This window comes from Geotrypetes seraphini, chromosome 15, assembly GCF_902459505.1.
Source record: "Geotrypetes seraphini chromosome 15, aGeoSer1.1, whole genome shotgun sequence".
Classification (NCBI taxonomy): domain Eukaryota; kingdom Metazoa; phylum Chordata; class Amphibia; order Gymnophiona; family Dermophiidae; genus Geotrypetes; species Geotrypetes seraphini.
The window spans coordinates 66,079,379-66,096,486 of record NC_047098.1 but is presented as its reverse complement, the minus strand read 5'-3'; the positions used below and the strand labels follow the sequence as shown (position 1 = coordinate 66,096,486).

At 44.0% G+C, this 17,108-nt stretch overlaps 1 protein-coding gene across 3 annotated transcripts in view; it reads right to left on the bottom strand.

The window, feature by feature from the left end:
* The window catches only part of LOC117349121 (AP-1 complex subunit beta-1), a 123,706-nt gene that overhangs the window by 67,399 nt on the left and 39,199 nt on the right, over positions 1-17,108 (bottom strand). For all 3 annotated transcript variants that reach the window (XM_033922157.1, XM_033922159.1, XM_033922158.1), the window contains 2 exons: positions 14,325-14,546; positions 6,681-6,801 (listed from right to left, as the gene is read on the bottom strand). In XM_033922157.1, coding sequence (XP_033778048.1) covers positions 6,681-6,801; positions 14,325-14,546 — 343 coding nt within the window. The remainder of the gene's footprint in view (positions 1-6,680; positions 6,802-14,324; positions 14,547-17,108) is intronic.

Sequence of the window (17,108 nt, the reverse complement as noted above, 5' to 3'; positions counted from 1 at the left end):
TTAAGGTAAAAAGACATGTAAAGTTGTAATTAAGAACTTGGTTGGCCAACAGAGTTTTGGTAAATATGGCGACAAAATTTATCCATAGTACAACCCTCACGTCCTGGTGATGCAGTGGCATAATCCCTGGAGTTACAGGATTTTTTAAGGGTCAATTCAAAAGCAACGATTGGTGTGGTAGTTGTGGTTTATCAAAGCCAGGACAAGATATGGTTCTATAAAGTGAGTCAATTTTTCTAGTATCTAATCTGACAGAAAAAGGATTCTCCAAGTTCTTAAAGAAGGCCTCTTTGAGGGGATTGTGTAGAGGTAACTTAAGAAGCTCAACCTAGAAAATCTTCGTCCTACAGAGAATCTCCTGGGGTACAAGATGTTGATTCTGACCTGTCCCGTTACCATTCTGATACTGAATACGAGCCTACATTATCAGCTCCTGAATCCTATGGTTATCCCTTCATATCCATCTCTTCCTTCTAGAAGAAGAAGATATCCTCCTGAGGGACTTTCCTTTACCAAGTATGTCAAACAGTTGGGGAAAGCTCTACCTGTCAAATTGGAGGCAGACACTAAGCCCAGAGCAGAACTCCTTGATGCTTTGGATTTTGATGAGCCTCCTAAAGAGCTTCTTAAGTTACCTCCGTATTTGCTGTGATAGGAGATTAACAGAACCGCAAATACTGAAAAACCATGAATAACTTTTTTGTATGTCATTTGCTGTTTTCTATTAAAAACCATCGTGAATATGGTGAAACCGCGAACAACATGGTGGGAGACCTGGCCTGTTTCTGAAGGAGAGGCAAAACACGGTGAACAAAGTGCTGGGAATCAGCGATTTTCTCTGTAAACACTTGAAATCAGTGATTTCTCTATGCAAGCTGATGCAATTTGGGGAGAGGAGCCAGCAAGCTAAAAACCGTGAATAATCGAAACCGCGAATATGGAGGAAGAAGAGTAAGTAAGTTCTTTTATTTATTGCAGGTAGACTTCTGGTTTGCTATATTCTTACAAAATGTTTAGTGAGTATAGTAGTAGAGTGTACTTTTTATTTTTTTAGGAATTTTTATGTTCGTTTGTTATGTCATAACCTGACTATGTATGTTTTAGTGGAACCCGCTTGGAACTGTGGATGTAGCGGGCTAAATAAATAAATAAAAAGTGGGTTTTACAAAAGCAGTCCCAAAGAGCTTGGGTGAGCTGACTGCGCCAGCCCTCAAGACCAAGCACCCGAAGGCAGTCATGTCTTGCCACCACATCCATTCAGTAAAACCTAGCAAACATGTGCAGAGTAGACCACGTTGCTGCCCTGCAAATTATCAAAATCCTGAAGGGAGACCGTTTCCCGGCAAGAATGTAGCCCGGCAAAATGGCCTTATGGATCCATCTGGAAATAGTGATCTTTGAAGCGGGAACGCCCTTGCTTGGAAGAATGAGTCAGTAAACAGATGGTCATAGAGACAGAACTTGTTAGTGACTTCTAGACAGCGCAAAAGAACTCTGCGCATGTCCAATTTTCTCAAGAGGCAAATCTGCTTCTTTGCGCCAGTAGGCTGAAAAACAGGCAAACGTACTTCCTGATTAACATGGATAGCCGAAACCACCTTCAGCAGAAAGGAAGGAACAGGGCGCAAGGAAATTCCAGAATCTGAGAGCCTCAGGAAGGGTTCTCGACAAGAATGAGCCTGTGACCAGAAAAAACATCTTGATCGTCAAATCCAAGAGGAAAGTCAGAGGCTCAAAAGGAGCCTTGGCCAGATCAGACAAAACCAAGTTCAGGTCCCAAGAAGGGAACGGAAGTTTGAGCGGTCTAATATGAAGAGCACTTTTGAGAAATCTGGCAAAATGTCAGGGCGAGATGCGAGTGAGGAATGACAATCTCCATACTTGAAACAAAAAAGCCGAGCAACTTGGACCCAAAGGGACGCGCAACGGTAAGGCCCTTATCAAGACACGATTTTCTATTTTAACCCAGTTGTTTGATTTCCTTTCATCCCCTTGCACCAAACATGGATAAATCTTCCCTGAGGAGGTAACAGGCCTGGGGAACAGGGTTAGACTCCCACTGGCAGCTCTAGGCAAGTCTTTAACTCTCCACTGCTCCAGGTACAAAATAAGTACCTGTATATAATATGTAAACCGCTTTGATTGTAACCACAGGAAGGAGGCGCAGTGGTACGCTAGATAGATTGTGAGCCCACTGGGACAGATAGGGAAAACACTTGAGCACCTGATTATAAAAACACTTAGATAAACCTTGATAGGCGGTATATAAATACCTAATAAACTTGAAACTTGAGGTAAATCAAGTCCCATCACCTTGTCCTTCCTGCTTGCCTCAGGTAATCCTTTGGGGGGCAGGGAAGTACCTACTATTCCTGAATGTAACTCACTTTGAACTACTACTGACAAAGGCATGAGCTAAATATGAAATCTCTTCCTTCCTGGACTGAGCTCACATGCGCTATAAACCAAAACACTACAAAAGTTTACGTCGCTTGAAATAGCAAAGCAATGAAAAAGGTGGGCAAGCGACTAGGAGAGATTCTCTTATACATTCAACCTTCGATAATTTGCAATGATAAGAAAGGGAAAAAGATAGAGATGGAAATGATAAAATAGGATTCTACAAAAAATGTCAGCATTAAGATTACCAGATGGTTCTGAGTCACTAGGGACAGCTGCACAAAGTCTGGTTTTCTCCAACAAGCTTTTTTTTTTTATTATTATCATCAAGTTTCCAAATGGAACAAGTAACTAATAGAAGTTAGTGATGCAATGATGAAGCTGCACAATAAGCCGAAAACAAAATTTTACTACTTAAAACATCAACTTTCCACTTACTGATCTGTTTTATTTCTCACATTTTTATACTTTTTTGGGAAGAAGGGTAGGGGTGGGAATAGAATGGCATTTGAACATCTTTTCCCTAAATTCAGCCACTCTTCGGTTATTCATGCTGCATCCTTCTTGGGGAAAAAAATCTCTAAGATTCAAAGCAATTTAAGTAGGCAGAAGCAGCGGCTGCCAGGCATGAGCTGGAAATTATGCAGGTGCCAGCATTAAGTGTCACTGCTTGGGCAGCTACAGTATGTGAATACACAGGACCACATGAAAAGCAGTCTGAAATATACCTGCATAACTTACAGATACTGGCCTGAACATAAGAATTGCCACTGCTGGGTCAGACCAGTGGTCCATCGTGCACAGCAGTCCGCTCATGCGGCGGCCGTTAGGTCAAAGACCAGTGCCCTAACTGCTTATTTCCTCACCTGCATACGTTCTGGTTTAGCAGGAACTTGTCTAACTTCGTCTTGAATACCTGAAGGGTGATTTCCCCTATAACAACCTCCGGAAGAGCGTTCCAGTTTTCTACCACCCTCTGGGTGAAGAAGAACTTCCTTACGTTTGTACGCAATCTATCCCCTTTTTACTTTAGAGAGAATGCCCTCTTATTCTCTCTACCTTGGAGAGGGTGAACAATCTGTCTTTATCTTCTAAGTCTATTCCCTTCATTATCTTGAATGTTTCGATCATTTCCCCTCTCAGTCTCCTCCTTTCAAGAGAGAAGAGGCCTAGTTTCTCTAACCTCGGCAACTTCTCCAGCCCCTTAACCATTTTAGTCGCCCTTTTCTGGATCCTTTCGAGTAGTACCGTGTCCTTCTTCATGTACGGTGACCAGTGCTGGATGCAGTATTCCAGGTAGGGGGCGTACCATCGCCCAGTACAGCGGCATGATAACCTTCTCCGATCTGTTTGTGATCCCTTTCTTAATCATTCCTAGCAATCTGTTCGCCCTTTTTTGCCACCGCCGCACATTGCGCGGATGGCTTCATTGACTTGTTGACCAGTATTCCCAAGTCTCTTTCTTGCGGGGTCTCTCCAAGTACTACACCGGACATCCTAAATTCGTGTATAAGATTTTTGTTACCGACATGCATCACCTTACACTTATCCACGTTAAACATCATTTGCCATGTCATGGCCCATTTCTCGAGCGTGTTTATGTCACACTGCAGGTCTTCGCAATCCTCCTGCATCTTCACTACTCTGAATAACTTCGTATTGTCTGCAAATTTAATCACCTCACTCGTCGTACCAATTTCCAGGTCGTTTAAAATATGTTGAAGAGCACGGGTCCAAGCACCAAACCCTGCGGCACTCCACTCGTGACGCTTTTCTAGTCCGAGTATTGTCCATTTACCCCCACTCTCTGTTTCCTATCTGCCACCCAGTTTTTAATCCAACTGAGTATTTCACCCTTGATTCCATGGCTCGCAATTTTTCAAAGTAGTCGTTCATGCGGGATCTTGTCAAACGCTTTCTGAAAATCCAGATATACAATGTCGACCGGGTAGCCCTTGTTTATCCGCCTGTTTACTCCCTCGAAGAAGTGCAGCAAGTTCGTCAAGCAAGATCTTCCCTTGCTGAAGCCGTGCTGGCTGGTCCTCATCAGATTGTGTCCGTCAAGGTAATCAATGATGCAGTCCTTTATCAGCGCCTCTACCATCTTTCCCGGTATCGAGGTTAGATTCACCGGTCTGTAGTTTCCTGGATCTCCCCTCGAACCTTTCTTGAAGATCGGCGTAACATTCACCACTATCCAGTCTTACGGAATCCTTCCTGGTTGTCTAGTGCTATCCGATTCAGAGAAAAAAATTTCAATTCGATTCGATTCACTTTTACTGCCCAATTGGGTGGGGTTCTTTTTCAAACATCCAGGCAGGTTTATTTTGTAGTCTCTTCACCCACCCTTTGCCCTCTCCAAACCCACGCTGACGCTGTGGTACAAACAAAACAGACTTTTCCTCTCTCTGTTAGATCCTAGCTCAGGCTTGCCGTCTAACACCTTCTCTGGCAGGATACACATTTCAAATCTGACATATTGTAATCACAAAATAGAATTATTTTTTCTACCTTTTGTTGTCTGGTCATTTTATTATTCAAATCATGTTGGTCCCAGGCTCTGGTTTCTGTTTGTCATCTGTTAACTCGCTCGCCAGGGTCTCCTGTCCATTTGATGTTTTCTTCTTTCTCTGTGCTCACCATCCATCTTCCATCTCTGTACTTTCCCTTCCTCTACCATATTCAACATTTCTTTCCCACTGTCTACCATCTCTCTCTCTCTCCCCCCTGACTTGTGCCCTGGGTCAAACCTCTCTATTCCCCTCCATGCAGCATCTCTCCTTTCCTCCCCTCCATTATCATGTGAAATATTTCTCTCTCTCAGCCCTTCACCCTATGCCTCTCTCCCTCTCTTCCTTCTCCATGCATGTCTCCTTCCCCTCTACCATATGCAGGATTTCTCCCTCTCACCCCTTTTTACTTATTTGTTACACTCCCTCCCTCTCCTCCAACCCATGTCCAACAATTCTTCCTCTCTTCCTGTGGAGCAGCTTTCCGTCACTCCCTCCTATCCACCTGTGCGGCAGCTTTCCATTTTTCACATCCCTCTGTGCAGCACTTCCCGACTGCCCCCCTCCCCCCGTAAGATCTCCTAATGCTGCAGCAGCGACGGTGGACAGCTAGCAGGTGTAAGCTCTGAACAGGCTTGTTACACAGCCTGCCCCGCCAGGACTTTCCTCTGCCACGTCATCAGTGACATCATTAGTGACATGGCAGAGGGAAGGCCCCGGCGAAGCAGACAATGAACAAGTCTGTTCAGAGCCTGCATCTGCTAGCCATCCACTGCCACTGCTTTAGGAGGCTCTGGAGGCATGTCAGGCCTCACCGGGGGGGGGAGGGGGGGAGGGAGAGGGGCTAGACTGTTCACTGAATCAGTGAATCCGATTTTGAGGGGAAACAAATCGATTCAAATCAATTCACCAAAGTGATTCAGTGAATATATTCAAATCAGTGAATCGGGCAGCACTAATGCATTCTCACTCCTACCAATTGTAGCGCTCCTTTCAAAATCTCTATCAGCTGGGACCAAAATAAGTTCTGGCAGCAGCATTTTATCCAGTATCCAGTTAAACCCGAATATTCAATGCTGCTTACTGCACGTACCAAAATACTGCATATACAAGTCTAACCTAGCCAGCACCAGTATGTGTTTAAAAATGCTCCCTTTCACCATTTGATTATTAACTGGATTTTTTCATATGCTGCAAATACTTTTCTTGGGTAAGAATGAAGTACCAAACTGAAGGTTGATATTGTGTATTTGGATTGTCAAAAGGCATTTGACAAAGTATCTCATGAAAGACTTCTTAGGAAAGTAGAAAGTCATGGAATAGGAGGTAATGTCACATTATGTATTAAGAACTGGCTGAAAGAAAACAGAGTAGGTTTAAGTGATCAATATTCTTAAGGGTAAATAGTGGGGTTCCCAGGGGCCTTTCCTCGGGACAAAAAGGGCTCGATTCACTAAAGATAGCGACTCAATCTCTGGCCAATTCTCCAACAGCGATTGATTCACTATCAAGTTTGCGTGCAAATGATACCGATTCAATCGCTCAGTGAGCGACTGACACATGCATGGAGCCCAAACAGCAGTGACTGGGAAAGCAGCCTCCTGTCACTGCTGTTAGGGCTTCTGGATTGTTTTTTTTTTTAATGGCACTGATGTTTTGCGTGTGTTAAACATGCACCATCTGTCCAATTAAAAATAGCTACCTTGAACATTTTCTGGAAAGGTGGTTTAGAAATCTAAGTAAATTAATTAAGAAACAGCACTAGCTGACCTGGGCAATGTTGGCCTGTGAGGCTAGACGGATCATGATGTCCAGCTTCTCCAATTTGACATAGATAGGGTCATTGTATTTCACGAAAAACACCTTGATCTCTTGCTTCAGAATTTCTGGTCTGAGGCAAACATTCCCAACAGCCATTAAAGCAAAACCAAACAAAAAAAAAAACTCACCTTACAATCATTTCATCTTCACATTCTATTTACTGTACTTTTAAGTAAACCAACTGAGTAAAATAATTGTAACCGCAGGAAATAAGCAGAAATAAAGAAACCAAATTTATTCAGAGAGAAGACATATTTGTTGTTCTGAACACAACAGCTCAGTGCGAGGGCAAAAAGCAGGCCATCCCAGTGTTTGCACTTTTTTCTTGAGCTGAGTTACCTTGGCCTGGTGTCTACAATGTGCCAAAAATTACAGCACAGATACAAAATGTGAAATGTACTCATACCTGTTAATTTCCATTCCTTGGGTCCTGTTAGATCAGTTCAGACATCCGGGTTGTGTCCCCTTTCCTACCAGTAGATGGAGGTAGAGAAACTGAACTACTCCGGTGACATCACAGGGCTGAAGCACACTGGGCTTCTTCACTATATTACTAGCAATTACATCCAAAACACAGCACATCAAAATAAGCCCCCTCTTACCACTGCAGAGTATTAACTTTTATTCCCTCCAGCTTTCACAGACAATAAAGATCAAACAGAGATGAGCAGAATAAGGAATAAGTTTTGACCCAGTTGCAGATGCTTGCAGCCTCCAGAGCCATTGCTGCATGTAGGGTCCCTTTCTGCTTGTTGATATACACAACAGCTATGGTGCTGTCCACAATCATGCGGACTCACCAGAGAAAGGAATTCCCGCAGTGCTAGGTGGATGGCTCTCACTTCCAGCCAACTGATGGGCTAGCCTGACTCTTGCAGAGACCACCAACTCTATGCCACCTGGCTCAGACAACAGGCTCTCCATCCCTGGAGACATCAGTGGTCACCACCACCCACTCTGGAGGATCCCAAGGAACCCCCTTGAGCATATGCTGCACACTATCCCACCAAGCTAGGCTCTGTCTTACTGCCCCTAAGAGTGGAAGCTGGACATCAAACTCCTGAGATCGAGAAAGCAACACTAACTACAGAAGATGGAAGCCAGCCACTGCCCACAGGAGGGCATTTTAGAAATGCTATCAAGGAATCAACTAGTTGGAGCCAGCTCCAGATATGATGGGGCCCCTGGGGACACAACTACTGCAGCTTGAGCATTTTTTCCTCAGGAAGAAACACAGACCACTGCCAATAAAATTATGGAACACGTAGACAAACATGATTTAATGAGACAAAGTCAGCATGGGTTCAGTCGAGGGAGATCTTGCCTCACCAATTTGTTTGACTTCATTGAAGTTGTGAATAAACATGTGGATAAAGGTGAGCCGGTTGATGTAGTGTACCTAGATTTTCAGAAAGCTTTTGACAAAGTTCTTAATGAGAGGCTCCTGAAAAAATGAAAGAGTCATGGGATAGGTGGCAACGTTCAGCTGTGGATTAGGAATTGGTTATCGGATAGAAAACAGAGGGTAGGGTTAAATGGTAATTTTTCTCAATGGAGGAGAGTAAATAGTGGAGTGATCTGGAAATTAGAATGACGAGTGAGAGGGGAGATATGATAGAGACGTTCAAATATGTAACTGGCCATATTGAGGTAAAAGAAGATATCTTTTTTCTTACAGGACCTAGGCCAAAAAGAGGGCATCCGTTGAAACTCAGGGGTGGGAGATTTCATAGCAACAGTAGGAAGTGGTTGATCGTTGGAATGATCTTCCACTTCAGGTAATTAAGGCAAGCAACATGCTCGATTTTAAAAGAAAATGGGATAAGCATGTGGGTTCACTTCGTGGAAGTGCTTAGGAGGGAGGGTCCTTAGAGTGGGAAGACTTGTTGGGCCAGTGGCCCTTTTCTGCCGTCATATTCTATGTTTCTATGAGTGAGGTGATTAAATATGCCGATGACACTAAACTGTTCAAAGTTGTTAAAATGAATGACAATTGTGAAAAATTGCAGGCAGATCTTAGGAAATTGGAAGACTGGGCATCCAAGCGGCAGATGAAATTTAATGTGGACAAATGCAAAGTGATAATAACCCAAATCTCTGTTACCAGATGCTAAGGTCCACCTTGGGGTTTAGCACTCAAGAAAAGGATCTGGGATGAAACCTTTCACCCAGTGTGTGGCGGCAGCCAAAAAAGCAAACAGAATGCTAGGAATTATTAAAAAAGGATGGTTAACAAGACTAAGAATGTTATAATGCCCCTGTATCGCTCCATGGTGCGACCTCACTTGGAGTATGGCGTTCAATTCTGGTCTCCTTATTACAAGAAAGATATAGCGGCACCAGAAAAGGTTCAAAGAAGAGAGACCAGGATGATAAAAGGGGACGAACTCCTTTCGTATGAGGAAAGTCTAAAAAGGTTAGGGCTCTTCAGCTTGGAAAATAGATGGCTGAGGGGAGATATGATTGAAGTCTACAAAATCCTCAGTGGGTCGATTTTTCACTCCGTCAAAAATTACAAAGACTAGGGGACACTCGATGAAGTTACAGGGAAATACTTTTAAAACCAATAGGAGGAAATATTTTTTCACTCGGAGAATAGTTAACTCTGGAACATGTTGCGAGAGGTTGTGGTAAGAGCAGATAGCGTAGCTGGTTTTATAAAGAGTTTGGACAAGTTCCTGGAGGAAAAGTCCATAGTCTGTTATTGAGAAAGACATGGGGGAAGCCACTGCTTGCCCTGGATCGGTAGTATGGAATATTGCTACTCCTTGGGTTTTGGCCAGGTAGTAGTGATCTGGATTGGCCACAGTGAGAATGGGCTACTGGGCTTGATGGACCATTGGTCTGACCCAGTAAGGCTATTCTTATGTTCTTATCATTGGGTGGTTGATCCCCCTGAACCCCCTCTCCCAATGTGAAAGAAGTGGAACGTCTACATTGTTCTAGCATTTGGAGGGATGGCAGTAACATGGCCATCACTCCCACCAAATCTGTGGTGTCCACAGGAGTTGAGGAAGGATCATGGAGGGGACTATGAACTCCTAAGTCTTCCTCCGAAGGCTCCACAACCACATGCCTAGCAGTTTCTGGAACCAGGCCATCACAATTTGGGCACAAGGATCCAGTAGTATGAAGCCACTGGCTCCCACAGACTGAACAATATCAACTAGCAAGCAAGCTTGAACAAATGAACAATTGAATCACACACCCCCTTAGGCCTGCACTAACCCTACATCCTCCCAGGCTTCTTCTACTATTTTTCTTATTGAAATCTTTTTTCTCCTGGACAGAAAAGTAAAGCTCAGTCAATGAAGGGCGGTCCTTTTGTTTTTTATTTTCCCTTTGTGCTACCTTGCTACTGGGAATTTTAGTGGAGAAGGCACGGAGGTGGTGATGGGGACCCAGTAGCTCCTCCACCCCCCATAAGTTCCACGTGGAGGTCCTGAGCCAGAAGCCTCACAAAGCTCAAGCTCATGGGTTAGAGTTTGGGAAAGTGGATGATTATTTTTCACCTCCAAGCTCAACTGGTGAAAAGGCTTTGGTCCAAACATCAGGAGCACCACCGGCCTAAGGAGGCAATTTCAAGGGATGCAGGCCCTGGCCAGCTTCCCAGGGCATCAGGCCTACCAGGACCTACTTCACCAGCACAGGAGAATTCAGTTCAGAATAGTTCAGTTTCTTTACCTCCAGCATATGCAAAGTCTGAATAAATGGTCAGTACTGTAGGAAGATGACAGAACTCATTTGTCTGGACTGGGCTAAAAGGGATAAGGAGGAAGATAACTTTCACCATTCTCTCCACTTTCTATTAAGATGTTTTTCCTCAAGTACCTGCATATATAATGTTCACAATGCTGTGTATGTCTAGTAGCACTATAGAAATGATTATTAGAAGCATTTAGGCTGGGCAGTTATGCCTGGTACAAATCTGTCCAGCCTACAAATTGCAGTTGCCGCAGCTTCTCAGGTAGTGACACTCTGAAAGCAGTGTTAAAAATAAAAACATTTACAGTATTTAAAGTGCGTTCTGTGTAGTGTTTATGATGAAATTAATTGTATTGCATTGTTAAAGTTTGAAAATCAATAAAGATTTACAAAAAAATAAAAATAAAACCATTGCATTGACTCTGTTGACTTCCAAACAATTCTGTTTACTTGTCACTTTTTTAGATTCGTCTTTCAAATTTCAAGTTTAATAATAAATTTGATTAATTGCTTAATTTTAATTCTAAGCGATGTACATATTAAAATACAGTGTTGGGGAGACAAAACAGTGCATTACAAAAACAGGAGTAGAACTACAAATTATTTGATAGAAAGCAAGACATTTAAGGAAAAAAAAAACAGAGGGAGGGTAAAGTTAAAAAGCTTCAATAAAATGATAGAGTCAAATTAAAATTAACTAAAATACCTAATTTTCAAATGCGTCTTTGAAAAGAAAACTCTTCAATTTACTTTTACATTTTTCCAAATTATGTTCTTCTCTCAAATAAATAGGAAGAGTATTCCAGGTTTAAGATATTCAAGATGATCCTTCCTCAAATAATATCACTGGCTAACCACCAGCATCTCGTTCTGAGACAAAATGATTCTGAAAGAAAACTCCCTAAGCTTTGAATTTTTTTATGTACATAGGCCCTGATTCTCAAAAAGTGCGTCCCGATTTTAGGCAGCTGTAGGCGTCTTACAGCTGTCTAATCAGCCAATCGGGATGCACGTTTAAAAAAAAAAAATGCTCCCCAGGCAGGCCTGAAGGCACCTCCGGGAGCCTAGGGAGACCCGCAAGACCCCTAAGCTCGCCTAAGGGCCTTAGGCGAACCTAGGTGGCCCTACGCGTCTCCCTAGTAGAGGAAGAAACCTTAAAAATGTAGGCCAGCAAAATGCTGGTCTACATTGTAAGTAGACGCAGCTGCTATACTTATCGCGGCAAGGGATCTCTCTGCCGCTATAAGTATAGCGGGCCGCGGCCTGTCCGATCGGATGCCCCCCCCCCCCGACAATACCGACCGCCCGCCCCTCCCCGACACTAACGATCTCCCTCCCACCCCGACACTACTGATGCTGGCAGGAGAGTGTCCAATCCCTCCTGCCCGAAGACGGCACCCCCCCCCTCCTGCCCGAAGACGGCACATCCCCCCCCTCCTGCCCGAAGACTGCACACCACCCCCCGGCGCTAACAACCCCCAAACTAACCTGTTCTTCGGGCCAGACGGTTCTTTCCCGTCTAGCCGGTAAGCCCGCCTCGTCGAAATGAGGCGGGCTCGCCCCTTCCCGGCCCATCCCGCCGAAGCCTAAGGCCTGATTGGCCCAGGCTCTAGAAGCCTGGACCAATCAGGCCTTAGGCATAGCAGGTCCGCCCATCCCCACTTGGCCAATCAGACCTTAGACTTAGTGGGGATGGGCGGACCCGCTATGCCTAAGGCCTGATTGGTCCAGGCTTCTAGAGCCTGGGCCAATCAGGCCTTAGGCTTCGGCGGGATGGGCCGGGAAGGGGCGAGCCCGCCTCATTTCGACGAGGCGGGCTTACCAGCTAGACGGGAAAGAACCGTCTGGCCCGAAGAACAGGTTAGTTTGGGGGTTGTTAGCGCCGGGGAGTGGTGTGCCGTCTTCGGGCAGGAGGGGGGGGATGTGCCGTCTTCGGGCAGGAGGGGGGGGTGCCGTCTTCGGGCAGGAGGGATTGGACACTCTCCTGCCAGCATCAGTAGTGTCGGGGTGGGAGGGAGATCGGTAATGCCGGGGGGGGGGCGGTTGGTAGTGTCGGGGGGGGCGGTCGGTTGGTAGTGTCGGGGGGGGGGGGGGCATCCGATCGGACAGGCCGCGGCCCGCTATACTTATAGCGGCAGAGAGATCCCTTGCCGCGATAAGTGTAGCGGGCCGTGTCTAATCTAACCCGATTCTCTAACCCGCGTCTGTAACATGGACGCCGGTTACAGAATCGGGGTTTAGTTTAGGCCGATTCTGAATAGGACGCCTCTCCCGGGCGTCCTATACAGAATCAGGGCCTATCGCCTTCAATATAGGCGGCCTGCCTGGGGAGCATTTTTTTTTTTAAAAACGTGCATCCCGATTGGCTGATTAGACAGCTGTAGGACGCCTACAGCTGCCTAAAATCGGGACGCACTTTTAGAGAATCTGGGCCATAGTCTCTAATCACTGGAGCGTCACAGCAAAGACTAATGTCAAGATATAAAGCCAGAAGTGTAACTAGAACCAAGACTTCTTAATATATGAAAGTCAAATATGAGTCTTAAATATAGGTGTTGAAATAAGTTAATATAATCCGACCAAGAGCCGTGGCTCCTATAGCCGAACCCACCGTCCCATCACTGTGTATGACTTTAATGCAAAATAATAGTAAATAAGGCAACGTGCTCTTTGAATGTTAGATTTGTTCTCAATGGCAATAAGAGCAGGTCCTGACATGGGCCATGTTTCGAGGGTCTGTTTCAAGGAACCCAAAGGAGATGGGCAAAACTTCAAATGCCAGAGAAATAGTTGCTGAGTGATTCAGACAAAACAAAAAGTCTCTTCTGATTTTCCATTTCAACACCTATATTTAAGACTCATATTTGACTTTCATATATTGAGAAGTCTTGGTTCTAGTTACACTTTTGGACTTCTCTATTTTGTATACTTTGAGAGCATTTACCTCACTACTTATTATCTCTGACTAAGATATAAAGCCAGTCTAATTAGTGATGAAAATGCACTTTCCTGATGTGATAAAAAAACAACAACTTGGAACCTCCAATTCAAACGCTGAAGCTAATGCTCAAAACTTAACTACTTTTGTCAAAGCATTCAGATGAAACCCATTCTAGGGGATTTGCCTCGGAAGCTACAGGGCAATCACTGCTCCCAGACCTATGAAGGGGAGCCTAAACAGCTCATTAGTTCCCCTTCAACATTCTGTCATAGGCAACCCCTGATGACGTTAACTTGAACGGTAACGCAATTGAATAATAATTCAAAAAAAAGTGCAAGTCCCACTTATCTTGTGCTTCGCGGCAAACGAGCTTGATAATGTGATGCAGGCACTAGTGAAAACTTCCTCTCATAACAGCCGACGAAGGCCAACGTTTCATGATTTTAAAAAAATCATTTCTTCAGGGCTCTGCAGTCATCAGTTCCACATTTTGCTACTGCAGTGGTGTGAGAGACTGCTTCCCAGGACGTGGAGATAATCTCACTTAACCGCATAGTGGTTATTTTTCTCCCTTTCTGGGCTTAGCCTGTTATCTGCATTTTGGTTACCTCTTTACCCCCCAGGAGTTGACATTTACCTTGCTCTTATCTAATTAAACATAATAACATAGTAGATGACGGCAGATAAAGACCCGAATGGTCCATCAAGTCTGCCCAACCTGATTCAATTTAAATTTTTTAAAAAATTTTTCTTCTTAGCTATTTCTGGGCAAGAATCCAAAGCTCTACCTGGTACTGTGCTTGGGTTCCAACTGCTGAAATCTCTGTTAAAACCTACTCCATCCCATCTAAACCCTCCCAGCCATTGAAGCCCTCTCCAGCCCATCCTCCCCCAAATGGCCATATACAGACACAGAATGTGCAAGTCTGCCCAGATGCAATATTTACCTTTTCTGCACGATTAGGTTGATGTTTCTGAGGGCCACATACTGCACCTCTGGCTCGCCAGACAGCAGGGTGACTAGAGGTGGGGCTAGCTTCTTCAGAAGCATGTTATAATAATCGGACTCCTTTGGCAGAAGTTCAAGGAACTTCATAAGCACTTTCACTGCAGACAGTACCACAGCGGAGTTGGCATGAGACAACCGAGGCGTTACTCGTTCACAGATGCTGGGGAGAGAGAGAAAAATAGTTAGCTGACAATTTTCCTGTAGACAAAATAAAGCTTCTCTGCTTGACATCATTTGATCACTGCTCTCTGCGCCTTTTCTTACATTATATGCAATCTTATATACCGCTGAATCTTAATTAGAGTTAATACATTTCTTTTGTTGAGAATTCTTTTTGAGAACAATATTATTTTGATTTTTCTTTCGACTGACCCAGTGAAGTTAACTGGGCCAGTTTTGGCAAACCTTAGTTCAGAGTCTGTGATTCAAACTGACAAGTTTTCAAAAGCTATATGATTTGCTTTTTGTACTGATAAAAGTGGTTTTGTTTCTCATCTGTGCTGTGTGCCATGAACATAATGCAATTTTGAAACTTGATTTGGCCAGTGGCCTAAATAAACCTTTATTCTTTTTGGACATTGACTGGTGGCTTGGTCCTGACTTACCTGTGCATGCACTACTAGGCAGTGGCCTAGCTCCTTTTCAAGTCCTGAAGGGATCCTCTGGGGTGTTGTTTTGCCACAGCCAAAGCGCACTAACAGAGGTAGTTAGGCGCCTAGATGTGACAAAGATAAACACCCACGGGAGGGATGGAGGCACGAATTTGGGACACAGAACAGAGGGAGGGAAGGACAAGAAGCGTGAGAAGCGTCACATTGGGACACAGATATAGTGGCACTAGAAAAGATTCAAAGAAGAGCGACCAAGATGATAAAGGTGATGGAACTCCTCTCATATTAGGAAAGACTAAAGAGGTTAGGGCTCTTCAGCTTGGAAAAGAGATGGCTGAGGGGAGATATGACTGAAGCCTACAAAATCCTGAGTGGTGTACAAGTGGATCGATTTTTTACTGCATCAAGATTTACAAAGACTAGGGGACACTCGATGAAATCACAGTGTAATACTTTTAAAACCAATAGGAGGAAATATTTTTTCACTTAGAGAAGTTCTGGAATGCATTGCCAGAGGATGTGGTAAGAGTGGTTAATGAAGCTGGTTTTAAAAAAGGTTTGGGCAAGTTCCTGGAGAGTTGGTGGTCCAGTTTTGCTGCTCGAGTGGCTAGGAGGTTGTCGTATAGTTTCTTTCGTTTGACGTTTTTGGTTGTAGGGTGCGTGAATGGTGTGTGGGTTCTCCTGTGTCTGGTTCAGGTGGATTGATGTAGATGGACAGTGTCATTTCAAACATCAAGATCCAGCAAGGCATATTTTCAAGGAGACTGTCACCACTTAAGTGGAAAAACAGTGGTCTAAGCTGAAAAGAGCAATAAAAATGGATACGGACCATTATGTGAAGAAAATAAATAAAAAGAAGAGAAAAAGGAAATCGTTATGGTTCTCCAAACTAGCGGCGGAGAAAATAACGGCAAAAAGAGTTGGCGTTCCTGAAATATTTAAAAAAAACAAGGAAGTACAGAAAGGACTACCGGGTGAAACTGAAAGAAGGCAAGAAAGATACGTTTCGCGAAAGAGCAAATGGCTAAAAATGTAAAAAAGGGAGGCAAAAATGTTTTCAGATATATTACTGAAAGGAGGAAGATGAAAAATGAAATTGCTAAACTAAAAGATGCTAGGAACCGATATGTGGAGAGTGATGAGGAAAAAGCAAATGTGTTACACAAATACTTCTGCTCTGTGTTCATGGAAGAAAATCCTGGAGAAGGACCGAGATTGCCAGGCAAAGTAACACGAGAAAATGGAGTAGATTCTGCGCCATTCATGGAGGAGAGTGTTTATGAGCAACTTGAAAAACTGAAGGTAGACAAAGGGATGGGACCAGACGGGATCCATCCCAGGATACTAAGGGAGCTCAGAGAGGTTCTGGCGAGTCCTATTAAAGACTTGTTCAACAAATCTCTGGAGACGGGAGTGATTCCTGGGGATTGGAGGAGAGCGGATGTGGTCCCTATTCACAAAAGTGGTCACAGAGATGAAGCAGGAAACTACAGGCCGGTAAGCCTCACTTCGGTTGTTAGAAAAATAATGGATGTGTTGTTGAAAGAAAGAATAGTGAACTTCCTAGAATCTAATGGGTTACAGGATCCGAGGCAACATGGCTTTACTAAAGGTAAATCGTGCCAAATGAACCTGATTGAATTTTTTGATTGGGTGACCAGAGAACTGAATCGAGAACATATGTTAGATGTCATTTACTTAGATTTTAGCAAAGCCTTTGACACGGTTCCTCATAAGAGGCTCCTGAACAAACTTGATGGGCTGAAGTTAATGCACAAAGCTTCCTTATTGGCTAGAAAATGTATTATTTTACAGTGGAGACAATTTGATATTCCTACTCTTACACTCTGGAGAAATAAAATGCTTGCAATGCTAAAAATGGAATATTTGGATGTTAAACGAGATACACTGGGTCAGAGGTGACAGTACAAAGAAATCTGGTTGCCTGAATGGGATGGGTCGTCACAGAGCACATAGTGTTCTTTTGAATTCTTGATGCTGGAGCTCTTGGGTGGGGAGGGAGGGGATAACAGGTTTTATTTTCTGGTTCTTTGTTCTTATTTCTAAAGCCTTCATGAAAAACTAACATGGATGGCTTTATATTTCCTGTT